Raw genomic sequence first — 15,307 nt, forward strand, 5'->3', positions numbered from 1 at the left:
CCCACATGTTCTTAAAATGATTGGACTCTTTGAGAACATGAGAGCTCTAGATTATGACGTCTCAAATGAGATGGCTATTAACATCATTCTCCATTTGCTTCATAGTGGATATGATCAGTTCAAGTTGAATTACAACATGAACAACATAGAGAAAAATCTTACTGAGCTTCACGGTATTCTGAAAACCGCTAAAAGACGCTCAAGCAAGAGAATAAGCATGACGTGCTTATGGTGTATAAGGGCAAGAACTTCAAGAAATCTGGCAAAGGGAAGGGAAAGAAGGGTAAGGGCAAGGCTACGCCCTCACCTAAGTCCAACGGCACCAGTTCTGGTAAACAAAAGAGGGTGACTCGTTCTCCTGCCAAATCTGAATGCTTCTACTGCAAGAAGAAGGGGCATTGGGAGAGGGATTGCTTGAAGAGAAAGGAAGATGAGAAGAACGTAAACGTTGCTTCTACTTCAGGTATGTATGTTATACATTGTAATCTTGCTAATTCTACTTCTTGGGTATTAGATACTGGTTGTGGCTCACACTTATGTTCCAATTCGCAGGGACTAAGGAGAAGTAGAAGGCTTGATAAAGGCGAGATGAATCTACGCGTGGGAAATGGAGCACGGATTGCTGCATTAGCCGTTGGATATTATTTCATTTCTTTGCCTAGTGGTTTTATTTTGGAACTAGAAAACTGTTACTATGTTTCCAGTATCACCAGAAATATTATTTCCGTTTCAAGTTTGGATTCTAAAGGTTTTAGTTTTCAATTTAAAGGCAATAGTTGTTCTTTTTCTTTGAATAGAATGTTTTATGGTTCAGCACAACAAGAAAATGATCTATATGTGCTAGATACCAGCAAACACATTTATAACATAAATACTAAAAAGGCTAAAACTGGTGATTCCGATCTCACATTTCTGTGGCATTGTCGATTAGGCCATATAAACACAAAGTGCATGGAATTACTTCAACGGAAGGGAATTCTAGATTCATTCGACTTAGAGAAGATTGATCAATGCGAATTTTGTTTACTTGGCAAAATGACAAAGCAACCTTTTTCAAAAGTGGGACAAAGAGCAAGCGAACTACTAGGGCTAATACATACGGACGTATGTGGGCCTATAAGTACGAAAGCTAGATGTGATTTCAGCTATTTCATAACGTTTACGGACGTTTTCAGTAGATATGGCTATATTTACTTAATGAAACACAAGTCTGAATCGTTTGAGAAAGTCAAAATGAAGTAGACACTACAAAAAAGAGGTACATATTGAGACGGAATTATTGTGACGGTCTAACAAAGAGTCGCAAGGAAATTGGGGCGCGAATATTAATTTGTAAATTGCGACGCTTTAGAGAGCCGCAAAATATTTCGACGTTCTAAAGCGTCGCTATTTACAAAAAAAAAGACACGTGTGTTGCACGTGTTTGTGAGGCAGCAATGCAACTGAATTTTTGGGCAAAAAATCCCGCCTAACTCTCTGTTTTTTTCGCAGAATCCCGCCTAACTCTCAACCCACCTCCCACGTTTCTCTCAACCTCCTCCCACCGACATACCTTGCTGAAACTAACCACCCTCGTCAGATTTCCGATGAATTCGTATCTCTCCTCCTCACCTTCAGCACCGGCCATTAACGAATTCCATGAATTCCGTCTTCAACCTTTACGTTAGCAAAGTCAAATCTCCCAGTATAAGCTATCTCACTCCTCATCCTATAAATTCATGAAAAAGCCCAATTATTGAATTCACAATTCGCTCAACAAATTCAAGATAAATTCGTTGCTCTCTCTGGTTTTTAATTGGAGAAATTCAAGCATACTCTGGTTTCTTAATTGCTGCTTCATCCTCGGTGTTGCCGGATATATTCGCCAGGTATTTTTGGTCTGCTTCACGCCTTCACTATTTGATTTTTATCATATAACAATGTTTAGGTTTGATTCACTATTTTAATTTCCGTCATATATTGTTAATTCACGTTTTTTCATGTCAATTTCTAATGTCAATCATATGCCTTTAAGTTTTCCATGTTATATTGCATCCTTAATTCAAGAAAAAAACTAGAATGGGTCTTCTTAGTTTCTGTGATTTTCTATATACCGCTTACAGAGTGTTTGCTATTTCATTTATTTTAGTTTTCAATTGCAGATAGTTGGTAATTTGGACGATAGTTGGAAAGTGGTGAACGTCTGACTTCTTCTTCCGTGTTGTTACTACTGTAGGTATTGTCTATCTATTTCTAATTTTCATAGTTTTAAATTTGCAACTTTTAGTTGGCCTAGAATCTTTGAAATTTGGATACATGGCAATGCTTTGTATAAAGACACACAGACATTTAGTGAGATTTAGGTGATAATCTCTGACCAAGATATCTGGTACTTAGTATGAAAAATCTGTTGTCAATCTTTAAGACACCTAGCTGTACTTGGTTAGTTTAGGTTGTCTTTAGTGAGAAACTTGGTGCATCAAATGAGCATGTTGGATGAGTTTGCAAAATTATTTGTCGCTATAGAACTTATACTAATTATTTGAACCCTTTCACTTAGCATTTTCTACTGTTATCTATAACTTCTTTTGAGGCTACACTGTTTTCTGTGACTGATTATGTGAAATGTGTGACCGATGGACTGACTGTAAGTAGAAAAGAACTGAACAAACTTTGCACAAAACAGAACTGAGCTTTACAAAGCAGAACTTAGTATTAGGCGACTGATAAGCTCATTGTCTGTCTGTCATCGTTATGTTAAGCTACTGCATGCTTTCTATATGTCATAACTGTAGTATTAGGTAGTGGCAGTGTATCGCAGTGTTAAATATCTTATCTTATCAGCACTTTGCTTGTCTTTATTATAAATTTCTTTGCCTTTCCCTGCTTTAGTTGGCACCAAATATAGGTTTGACTACCAGTTGTATGGAGTAAGGAATAAACCTATGCAGTAAGCACCCTAATCCGAATATATGCAGTTCAAAACACAGAGAAGTGAGAGTAGCTTTGAACTATAGCTTAACTGAGTTAAGGGATAGAACATCCGGTTTTGATTTTTGAACTGTCATAGCTGGGATGATAAACTCAGATAACCATTTCTGAGTTTCTATCATCCGGTTTTGAACTGTCATAGCTAACCAAATATTATCTTATCAGCACTAGCTTATTGTTTATCTGGGTTTATCATGCCAAGTTGAGAGTAGCTTTGAACTATAGCTTATCATCCGGTATTATTTATCTGAGTTTGCAAAATTATTTGTCACTCTAGAAAGATCAAGCGCCAACTGGTGGACAACCTTAAAAGCTAGCTTCTTCCTTCGATTATCAATGAGGTATTTCTTTAGGGCACCTCTAGGAAGATATTTCACAACAACACATCAGATATTACTAGGGATGCTAATTAGGCCACTTTCTGTTTGTATTTGTAGTCCTGAGGCCCCCATCTTTGCCCCGATAAACTACAGCATGCATAAATGGTTTTTATGACTACGAGCTTTGATAATAACATATCAGTTAATTTCAACATGTATCGAGTTAAAAGTAACAGTAGCAAATTTTTGAGATGGATGGTTTGGCTACACTTTAGGTTCTATTGTTAGAAAGAACGACATTGTATTCTTCTGTTGAATTATTTTGAACTTGCGAGTAAGGGTTTATGGAATTATAGTAAAGAGTCGTTACCTAGCTTTTTTTAGTGCTTCTCTATAGAGTTGTTTAGAGTATTTTTTATTACATACCTGAACTTTTTATCTCTATTGATTTTAGAAAATAGATCATGCATTACATGACAATAGATCATGCATTACATGACAATAGATCAGTCCTAGGCTATTTACGACATAGAAAATAGATCAGTCCTGCTCTGATCAATCCTGATCAGATCAGTCCTGATCGGATCATTCCTGATCAAATCAGTCCTGATCAATCCTTACTGATCCATCCTGATCAGTTCTGATAAGTTCACTTCTGATCAGTTCACTTCTTCTCCTGATTTGTGTTGGTGTTGTTTAGGTTTAATTACTTTATCCCACACATAAATAATGTAATTGGAATTGGAAAACATCCCAATTTATGTTGGTTTGCTAATATAACTATCGAACCTTAACTATATACATCATGTGTTGCGCATAACCGGGAAAAAATGGGAAACATTAACAGAAAACATTTTAGAGGCTATGCAATTGCACCGGATAGGAGTGTTTCACTAAATCAGTTCAAGCTCAACCATGAGATTATCGTTCTATTTGAATAACTCTATTCTTAACAAATTAATAGAATCTAATCCAAAATTGTGATTACTATTCTTATTTCATTATTCAAACAAACACTAGCTAAGAGCTTAAGAAGTGGAGTAATACATACTGATTGCTACGGTGTACAAGTTATAAATAATTGATCGTGGAATTGATGAGTCATAATAGAAGAGTAATCTATAATGACTAATATTTAGATTAGACATAACAAGGTAGGATTAATATTATTATAAAACTTTTGGGAGTCTTTTTAATTATGTGTTGTGTTCTGTCAACTTCCTTGAATATGAGATAATATGGCTGCTTAATACGGAGTATGGTGATCACTTTTGAGTAATAAATGGAATAGCTAGCTTTCTATGGACGGTGACACTTGCACTCTCAGACGACATAGAAAATAGATCAGTCCTGATCAGATCAGTCCTGATCAGATCAGTCCAGATCAGATCAGTCCAGATCAGTCCTGATCAGATCAGTTCTGAACAGTCCTTACTGATCAATCCTGATCAGTCCTGATCAGTTCACTTCTGATCAGTTCACTTCTGATCAGTTCACTTCTGATCAGTTCATTTCTGATCAGTTCACTTCTGATCAGTTCACTTCTGATCAGTTCACTTCTGATCAGTTCACTTCTGATCAGTTCACTTCTGATCAGTTCACTTCTGATCAGTTCACTTCTTCTCCTGTCCCTCTACGTTCACCACTATCTCCTTTCTCTCTCCTCTGGTATTTTTGTCGCCCCACAATAACGACTTTCGTAAACTCAATTGCTTGATCCCCTTATCGCGGAGTAGATTGCAGATAATATTTGCTTTTACTTTCCATGTAGAAAAAACACCCTTCTTTGACCTGCGCTTAGCACATTGCTTCCCTACATTTGTTCATTTTCATGGAGCATTCATGGTCATGAATTGATATGTTTGTAGTGTTTTCTGTTTAAGTTGATAACTTCATCTACTATATTTTTTAGATTTTAAATTCCTGATAATGTTGTTGTCCTTATATTTTGACCATAATTTATCAACATTATCAGGTTTCGCCGACCACACCGGTTCAAGGTTTCCTGTGATTCTTTAGCGTTGTTCGTAGGTTCGTGCATCAGTTCGTGCGTTGCTACACCGGTTCAAGGTTTCCTGCAAGTCTTTAGCGTTGTTCGTAGGTTCTGCATCGGTTCGTACGTTGCATATGCTCTTTGATACTAGAGGTATGTATACTATATATTGTTCTAGAACTGAAAACCAACAGGAAATCCAAGCTCGCTAAAGGATATACAGAAGCCAAAATCAATAAACACAACAATAACAGAATAAAACGTATGTAAACGGCTGCAAGAACAACATACCATACAGAGAACATCCATGACACTCTTGGCCACCACTTTCAGGCAACAGCTTGACCCTAAACTTCTGAACTCCACTCTTAGCATCGGTATTCGACTCTGCCTTCGGCGCTGCCCTCACAACCTTCAAAGAGTTAGGCTTTTCCTTCTCCTTCTCCTTCTTATGAGGGGAAATCGGAACCCTATGGTGCCCGTGGGACAGCGTCGAAGTCGTCCAATTGGTCTGGGTTTTCATTTTATTTACTCACTTAGTAGTCAAATTATCTGTCAATGTTTACATTATCAGATTATAAGAATCGATAGATTATCTGTTAGTCCTCTGTCAAAAGCATAGAGGCCAGCTGGGATCATGGGATTCATCAATGTCCATATTGATTTTAATTATTGGATCATGTAAGATAAACTAAAAACAATGCAAAGAAAATGTACCTGCAAACAAGTTTGCAAAAACTTATTTACCTAATATCTTAATAACTAGAACTAATATTTGCCACTTGTTACAGAAACAAAACAAACTGAATACAGGTATAAAGCAACTATTGGCTGATATTTCTTCTGTTTATTATCTTCCCTGCATCTACACGGAAACGTACTCCTGAATTCCCCTTAGCCTGACACAATTAGCAGAGAGCTTGCTGATGTCACTGCCTCTGTTGCCGACTCTGTCACCCCTTGCAAAGTGGCAATGCACCCAGCAACCCTACTACGGGGATAACAACTCAAAGTGTTAAACAAATATAGTGATAGTCGGTTTAAGAACTTCAAAATTTCAGTTTTCAATTTATTTTTTTCCTGAAATTGCAGAAAGAGAAGAAAGGAGTGTTTAGCGAATTGGCATTTTTCAAATCAGTTTACGCCAAAGAAGATGGAAGCTTTAAAGAGGGCACACTTCCTCATCAATTTGTGGTATCATTGCATTGAGCTAATTCTATAAATCAATCTTGTCTCTTGAAGTCTATTTATTTTTTTCTTTGCTTGTACATAGTATTCTTGGTTAATAGATTTTGAGTGATCTTTTCATATTATATAACAGGAGGATGCCAACAAAAAGGTCCAAGAAAATCTTGCGAGTTCCTCTTCTTCAAAGCCCGTAATTGAAATTGAGAATGCAGTCTTTAATGAGCTCATGTATAAAGGTGAAGTACCTAAACGTCCTCTGAATTATGGATTTGGAGTGAAGCAAAGCGACATCTTTGGAGTGGAAGGTTTGCTGAGGAAAGAAGGGTCAAGCTATGTTAACAACAATGCTATGGAAGTGGAGAACATGAAAGGTGAAATATCAGTTGTCAAGAAGCAAAATGAGGACCTTGCGCAACAAAATCAAGTTCTAAACACCAAGTTTGAAGAAACAACACAATCATTTAAAATGATTGCTTCTTTTATGGGACAAGTTTTGAAGGAAGTACGCAAAGGGAATGTTTCATCGAACCTTTTAGATGGTGCGGAATCAGCAATAAATATGGTTAGTTATTTCTGGAAATTATTCTGATTGAGCATCATGTATCATTACCTGAAATGTGGCATATCTAATTTACATATTAAAATGCTTTTTGTAGATTACTGATGATTCTGGTGGCAATGGTGACAACCAGGCCGAGAAATGAGACTTTGACACTATTGCCAAATGCAAGGTAATTTCATATGGAATTAATTAACTGCATTTCATGCTTTATAGATAAACTTATAGCTGAAACAAGCTTTATAGTTGTCGATTATTTATGGATGATGGTGAGATTAGAAGGTAGATGTTTAGATTTAGTATTATCATAATAAGGTATTATGTTGATATTAGCTGAAACACGAGTTTGGTGTTAGGTCTGGGTTGTTAACAAACTATGGTTTCTGTTAGTTAATTTATGATGCTCCTTCTGTAACGCGTAAAGAAAACACAGTGTTAAATGTCAATCCAAGACAGCAGCGACTCCGACTTACTCTCCTAATAAAACCTCATTCAAACTCTGACCATGAGTGAGAGATAAGTCTGAAATCAACTACTATAAAAAGTTTTAGTTGCCATAGAAATTGCTCATAGTATAAGCTTGTTTTCTGTTTGATTGACTTCTATAGTCTGTTTCGTTTTTGGTCTGTTCACTCATAGTACTATCTTAGAAAAATCGTATCAATCTGTTTTTCCTTATCCGTTTCTGGTTGTAACTGTTGCTTCGCCCTCTCAAAGTTGTCCACCATTGGAAGAAGACTCTCAATTACTTCTCCCTGTGCATCGCTTCGAACTGATAGTCTCTCTTTACCTGATCTCCTTCTAAAGTTATCAAAGTCAGCTTGCAGGCGGATAAATCTATCCTTTCCAGAAGTTATCTCTTCTGTCAAAGTTGATAATTTCTCAACCAACTCGTTCTTTTCTGTTTCTAGTCGGTAAACAACGATCTCTATTCTGTAATGGTCTGATAATCCCCAGTTAAACAGCCTCCTTATAATATTTAGTGAGAGTTTCCACACTTTCCCACATATTCTTGGTACTTGTCTCTTCTTCTGTTTCCCCAACTTCCTCCTCTAGCATTTCCTCATCCATCTAAAATCACCAGTAAAAAGAAAATCATAAGAAATGAATACCAATTACCAATAAATGAATACCAAGTACAAATTCTTTAGCTATTGTACTTGTAAGCATCACTTGCTTTGCTTCTCATCACGCCTGAATATTATATCAAAGGAAAAAAGAAAGTTCTTGGGGTCTTAATCTAAATCTATAACTGACAAGAGGAACTAAACTCGAAAGATTAAGAATCTACAGCTTTGATAACATGAGAAAACTGAATCTGCTGCTACTGCTACTGTTGTTGAGGTCCTGATGTTGAGGTCCTGCTACTGCTACTGAATCTGAAAACTGAAAGTTCTTGAGGTCCTGCTGTTGTAGCTGCTGCTACTGCTCAGTCTTGGTGTTGCGTAGTTTTGCAGGTTTGCAGTCAGTCAGGCATACTGTTCTGCTCAGGCTGGCTTGCTGTTGTGCAGTTCTTTTGTGCAAACCTTGTGTTGTTCAGTCTGGTTCTGCTGTGTAGCTTGTTGGGCTGGTGTCTTGTTTTTTTTTTTTTGGTTTTCAAATGGGCAAGCGTGATAATTAAAGAAAGTCACAGTTTAAGCAGCAAGTTAATGAACATCAGAGGCTAAGGATAAGAAAGCCATTATGACTAAGGTAAGACTATATACCTTTTTCCTTCCTAACTTGTCACCTAACCACCCAAAGATGAGTTGCCCAGCAAAGGTACCACACAAGGCCACATTCATGGGTATAAACCCTGGGCTAGTTGGATTTGGCTCAGTGTAATAGAGACGGCCTAAGATTTTGGTCACCACAGATATGGAGAAAAGCTCATAGACATTAGTAAAGAAGCCCATACCAAGAATCATGAAAACTTTCAAGTGGTACCATTGTGTCTTTGCTACGTCAAGTACACTTAGCACTTTTAACTTTTGTCTCTTCGCCATTGATTAGGAAGTAGGAACTAACCTTTAATTCATACAGGGAAAAAACAAGGCAAAAATCAAATGTTAATGTTTAAAGTGTTATTATACAAGCATTGCAAATTTGTAAAAAATGACCTTTTATAACTCAAATTTTGCGAGTTTGGCTGGTGTCGTTGTAGAATGTTTTAGTGTTTTTTGTTTTTGCTTGGGTGCGGGCTGTGCTCCCTTAGCTTTTGTTTCCCTTGTTGTTTTCTGTTGGTTGTTGTTTGGGTTTCTACCTTTGGTAATTAAGTTAACTAATTTACCAATAATATATATATATATATATATATATATATATATATATATATATATATATATATTCATTGTTCATGTCTATATTTCTAATAGTCATGCATTTTTCCCTTGATTAATAGTTGATATTATTTTGAGAAGACGACTAGTAGTTAGGATCAAGCTGGTTAGGATTACTGTTAATTTTCCCTTGATTTTATGGAATGTTCATCATACTATATTTGACATTAAATTTTCTTTGCAGATTATTGATGATTCAAGTGGTAATAGTAAATGTAGATCAAGAGATGAACAAGTTATCTTGAAGCTAAGCTAGCATAACGATATGTTTACTTGTTCGTAGTCAGGAAGTTGTTTTTATTTAGTTTTGGACTATCTTGTAGAAAAAATGATAATGCTAGTTAGAAAGTTATTTGTTTTAAAATATCGCTTTTATTTCAGTTTGACTAGACTCTGCGAATTAATTTAATGTATAGATGATTTTTATCACTTTTCCTAAATTAACTACTTAAGTATATATGAATCATAGCAAGTTAATATGTTGCTTTAAGATATATAGTGTACGTACGTAGTAAGTTAATGTATTTGATTATGATTAATTATCTATGGTCGATATATATTTTTATAGATAATTCATGATTTTAGATTTATATATATATATATATATATATATATATATATATATATATATATATATATATATATATATATATATGAAAAAAATATGATGCAAATTGTGACGCTCCAAAGCGTCTAAATTATTATGTATATATGAAAAATAATATGATGCAAATTGTGACGCTCCAAAGGGTCTAAATTATTTTGGAGGGAATGGGGGGACCTCGCACGAAAGTGAACATATAGTGACTCTAATAAGAGTCTATATATTTCGGGTGTCTAAAGCGTCTCTATGTGGTTTATAGTGGCGGAAAAATGTGTCTATACACGTGCAAATAGTGACACTTTATACAGTCTAAATATTGCGACTCTCTAAAGAGTCACTATATCCCAAATAGCGACGGAGAAATATGTCGATATTTTGCAAATTGTGACGCTCTAAAGCGTCGGTAAATAGCGGCAATGAAAATAGCGACCCTCTCCCAAAGCGTCGCTATGTGAAATAGCGACACTGTAGAGCGTCACAATTTGTCCCAAAAAGCGTCACAATGTGCCGCGTTTTTTTGTAGTGAGAGAATCAACATGGCAAGAAAATCAAAGCTCTAAGATCAGATCGAGGAGGTGAATATCTTAGCCACGAGTTTGATGACCATCTAAAAGAATGCAGTATTCTTTCGAAATTGACTGCTCCGGGGACACCTCAATGGAATAGAGTGTCGGAACAGAGAAACAGGACCTTACTTGATATGGTCAGGTCAATGATGGGTCAACCCGAACTTCCTTTACAATTTTGGGGACATGCGTTGCAAACAGCAGCACTCACGCTGAATCGTGCTCCCTCAAAAGCTGTTGAAAAGACACCATACGAATTATGGACTGGGAAACTTCCAAAGTTGTCCTAAAGATTTGGGGTTGCGAAGCATATGTCAAGCGATTAATTTCGGACAAGCTCGAACCAAAATCTGACAAATGTTTCTTCGTTGGGTATCCAAAAGAAACAAAGGGGTATTACTTCTACAACAAGTTAGACAACAAAGTATTCGTTGCTCGTGACGGTGTCCTTTTGGAAAGAAATCATATTTCCAAATTGACAAGTGGGAGAATAATATACCTCGAAGAGATTCGAGACGAACAACGAACCAAGAACTCTTTAGAAGCAGTTCAAGGTGAAGAACCTCCAAGGCCTTTAGAAGAGCCAGTGGGAGTAGTTCCTCAAAACGTTTTTTCCCTTCGTAAGTCAAATAGAACTAAGGTTCAGCCGGACAGATGGACAGGCGTCCTCTTGACTGAAAACTTAGACGTTCTCATATTAGATAGTGATGAACCTATGACTTAGAAGCAAGCTATGACGATCCCAAGCTCAACTAAATGGTTAGAGGCCATGAAATCCGAGATAGAATGTATGTTTGAAAATCAAGTCTGGGATTCAGTAGATTTTCCGGATGGGTTTACACCTATCGGATGCAAATGGGTCTTAAAATTGAAGAAAGAAAAAGATGGAATTGTATACATATACAATCCTAGATTGGTAGCAAAAGGTTACAGGCAAGTTCACGACGTTGACTACGATGAAACCTTTTCTCTAGTCGCGATGCTTATGTCTATTAAGATAATCCTTGCGATTGCCGCGTTTCATGACTATGAAATATGGCAAATGGATGTCAAAACTGCCTTCTTTATTGGTGTTCTTGAAGAGACTGTGTTTATGACACAGCCGGAGGGTTTTGTCGATCAAAAGAACCAAGGAAAGGTATGCAAGCTTAAGAATACAATTTATGGATTAAAGCAGGCATCAAGGAGTTGGAATAAACGATTTGATGAAGCAGTCAATAAGTTTGGCTTCATCAAGAATCAGGACGAATCTTGTGTATACAAGAAAGTCAGTGGGAGTAAAATTGCATTCCTAGTCTTGTATGTAGATGACATACTACTTAACATTCCTATGTTGGAGTCTGTAAAGACTTGGCTTGGAAAGTGTTTCTCAATGAAGGACTTAGGAGAGGCACAATACATATTGGGCATCAAGATCTATAGAGATAGATCTAAGAGGATGATTTGACTAAGCCAGATCACTTACATTGACAAAGTGCTAGCTAGGTTCAATATGATGGAAGCCAAGAGAGGCCATCTACTGATGAGCGACATTTATGCCGCTCTTAGCTTAGGATTTTATGTTAGTTTTTATACTTTTTTTATAGTTTTTATAGCTTTTTGTGTGAATTTTATAAGTTTCGTTCCATCTTGTGCTTTATAGGTGATTATGATGAAAAGTGATGGAAAACAAGTAGAATCAAGCCAAAACAGGGCTTGTGCGATCGAGTGATGGTTTGTGCGCCCGAACAGAGGAGTACAAATGGGCACAAGGAATATCCAGTTCTGTGCGACCGAACGTGCTCTGTTGTTCGGTCGCACATGTTTGGTTTTTGGAGGCAGAATGTCCCTAATTTGGGATGCGATCGCAGAGCCTATTATTCTACAGCACAGGTTTTGTGCGACCGAACGTGCTCTGTTATTCGGTCGCACAGGTTTGGTTTTTGGAGGCAGAATGTCCCTAATTTGGGATGCGACCGCACAAGGCTCTCAACTCGACCGCACAAGAGTTGTGCGCCCACACAAGGCCTTTCGTTCGAGCGAATCATGCTGCAGAGGAATTATGAGCCAAAGAAACCCCATTCGACCGAACAGGGTTCTTCGTTCGGTCGCACATGACGAAGGAAATGTTCTTCGCTGCTTTCGCTCGCACAGGACCCAGTGTTTGCTCGAATGACTCTTTTACGTTCGGTCGCACAAAAGGTCTGTGCGACCGAATGGCTGCGCGGGCTGCTTATATTCGAATTTTTGCTTCTATTTGGGGAAACTTATAAATAGATTTTTCAATCATTTTGTTAAGTGGAGAATTTTAGTTGATAACTTTAGACTCTCAAAGTTAGTTTTTCAGCATTTCTAGAGAGAGAAACTCTCCTCCATTGAAGCATCAATTTGTAATTCTCTAAACTCTTCTTCTAATTTTGTGCAATTCAATTCAATTTCTTAATTCTTGCTTTTATTGTGATTGTTGATTGTTCTATAATTCCTTCAATTCTTGAATTCTTCTTGATTTTACTTAGTTACTTTGATCCTTAATTCTCTTGTTGATTGTTCAATTGATTGTTCTAGTCTTTGATTCTCTCTTCCTAATCCTTCAATTTCATGCTTGCTAGTGTAGAATTAATGGATTTCTTGATTTCTAGAATGGCTAGTGAGTAGATTTAGGTTAGGGAAAGGGGAGAATCTAGGGGCTTAATAAGGGGAATTTGATGATTTAATTAATTACTGATTGATGTGATTAAATTGATTTAGTGCTAGGATTTTCCATGATCAATTGAGTAGTAGTTGCAAATGCTAGTTGATTGAGTTAGATTGGAATGTATGATTTAGGTTTGGCAAGACATTGTGAGCCTAGTTCATGCAAGTGAATGATAGTTCCCATTATATGCAAGCTAATCTAGCTTAGGACTATGCGAAATCTTTTCTATAGGCTAGGTTGCTTCGCGTGCTCTATCCGAGAGGTGGCGAGTACGTCATTAGTTTTCATTCCCCTATGTGCTATTTCATTGCATCATTCATTATTACTATATGGTAGTTCATTTCCCCCGATTTCCCTAGACTATCCCCAACTCCCTAACGTTTAGCTTCCTTGATTCAATCTAGTTTAATTGTTAGTTTAGCTTCATAGTGATAACTAAAATCAAACCTCTTGTTCGAATTAGCTTGACATTTAAACTCGATAACCATCGTTTCTTTGGGACGATCCCTTTACTTGCCACTATAATTCATATAGTTGGTTGGTCTAGTGGTTCTATAAATTTTGTTTTATTGTGGCGTTGATCTTTCAACAACGGAAAAACACCTATCAAAAAAGCGCCGTTGCCGGGGAAAGGTTGTTGTTTTTGAGTTTAAGTTGAGACTAGTTCATCATTAGAAAATACAAAAACATTGCAATTTAGCTTAGCTTTCTTTTTGCTTGGCATTGCTCATGGTTTTTCTTGAGTTTGTATGCTTGTTAGGGGGCGTGCTCGTCAAAGGACCCTCCATCCTCTTGACCTCGAATTGGAGAGGACACTTAGGAGACTAAGGCGTGTACGGTCTAGCTCATCAAGCCATAACAGATTCGAATCGTTGAGTGTTGGTGAGGAACAACATGAGAGTGAGCAAGTTTTGAGAACATGGCGCTCCCGGTTAAGAACTTGGGAATACCGGGGGCATTCGAAGCTACATGTGGTATTCAATCCCCCACAACGGGTGCCAACAACTTTGAGATCAAACCCGCCTTGATCAATTTGGTCCAAAGCCAACTCTTTTGTGGGAAGAGTAATGAATCACCTCACGAACATCTCAAACAATTCGAGCACTATTGTGACACAATCAAGCACAATGGTGTCACATCGGATTAGGTGAGGTTGACATTGTTTCGGTTCTCTCTACTTGGGCGAGCAAGTGATTGGCTTGACAAGGAGGTCAAGCCCAACTCACTTCGCACTTGGACCGAGGTGACGAGTGCATTCTTAAACAAGTTCTATTCGCATGGGAAGACGGAGGTGTGTCGCCACAAGATTCAATCCTTTGAGCAAAAGCGAGATGAGTCACTCTTTGAAGCTTGGGATCGTTTTAAGGAGTACCAAAGGGAATGCCCTCACCATGGGATCCCTAAATGGTTGTTGCTTCAAACATTCTACTTGGGGTTGAGTCCAAGTTCGAAGACAAGTCTTGATGCGGGCGCGGGAGGCCCCATCATGAACAAAACTTTGGATCAAATAGAGGAAATCATTGAGGATGTAGTTCAAAACTACCAATCTTGGCATGTAGGCACAAGGAATTATGATGGGAAAGGTAGGAGTGAAGATGGTAAGGGTTCGGTGTACGCCATAGAGCAAGCACGGATGATAGAGAAGCTTACCTCGCGATTGGAGAAGCTCGAAAACACACCAAGCCAACCGCCATCACCGTCTACAATCCCTCCTCCTTCGGCCACTCTTCTCTCTAAGGGGAAGAGCAAGGTTAGTTCTTATGGCTCAATGCCTCCGGGCACCTCCTTTTGCGAAAATTGCCAAGACTATAGTCATTCCCCGAATGCATGCCCCTTAGTTCATAATTTGTCATTTGTGGATTATGGCCCTTCATATGAAGGCGATTTTGATGTAGAGTATGCTAATGCCGTAAATGAGAGGTCTAGGAATGATAACCCTAACAATCCAAATTTTTCTAGGCAACCTAGAGGGCCCTCTATGTATGGTTCCCACCAAGGCTATGGCCAAGGAAGTGGGTATGATAGCCAAAATCGAGTTGGCTATAGAGCACAAGGCTATCAAAGCCAAGCGCCCTATGGTCAATCTCAAGGTTTTGGCAATCAAGGCCAATACAA

The 15,307-nt window shown here is 37.7% G+C and overlaps 1 protein-coding gene, 1 long non-coding RNA gene and 1 pseudogene across 3 annotated transcripts; 2 read left to right on the forward strand and 1 right to left on the reverse strand.

Annotated features, from left to right (window-relative positions):
• Nucleotides 1-1,254: 1,254 nt before the first annotated feature.
• LOC130470337 (uncharacterized) lies at nt 1,255-5,431 on the forward strand. The gene is made up of 3 exons (XR_008930508.1): nt 1,255-1,868; nt 2,142-2,215; nt 5,266-5,431. It is a non-coding gene; the product is annotated as an uncharacterized lncRNA (long non-coding RNA).
• An 861-nt stretch (nt 5,432-6,292) lies between these two features.
• Nucleotides 6,293-9,671, forward strand: LOC130470338 (uncharacterized). 2 transcript variants are annotated; one of them, XR_008930509.1, is made up of 4 exons: nt 6,293-6,477; nt 6,605-7,033; nt 7,128-7,202; nt 9,533-9,671. XR_008930509.1 is itself a non-coding variant. In XM_056840316.1 (3 exons), the coding sequence occupies exons 1-2, from the start codon at nt 6,698-6,700 to the stop codon at nt 7,173-7,175; spliced, it is 384 nt and encodes a 127-aa protein (XP_056696294.1). In that variant the 5' UTR covers nt 6,486-6,697; the 3' UTR covers nt 7,176-7,202; nt 9,533-9,671. The 2 variants fall into 2 exon arrangements, 1 of the variants encoding a protein (XP_056696294.1); XM_056840316.1 differs by lacking the exon at nt 6,293-6,477 and having other exon boundaries at nt 6,486-7,033.
• Nucleotides 9,672-14,489: 4,818 nt separating this feature from the next.
• On the reverse strand, nt 14,490-14,590 carry LOC130470985 (uncharacterized; annotated as a pseudogene).
• Nucleotides 14,591-15,307: the final 717 nt, after the last annotated feature.

This window comes from Spinacia oleracea, chromosome 3 (genome assembly GCF_020520425.1).
Source record: "Spinacia oleracea cultivar Varoflay chromosome 3, BTI_SOV_V1, whole genome shotgun sequence".
Lineage (NCBI taxonomy): Eukaryota > Viridiplantae > Streptophyta > Magnoliopsida > Caryophyllales > Amaranthaceae > Spinacia > Spinacia oleracea.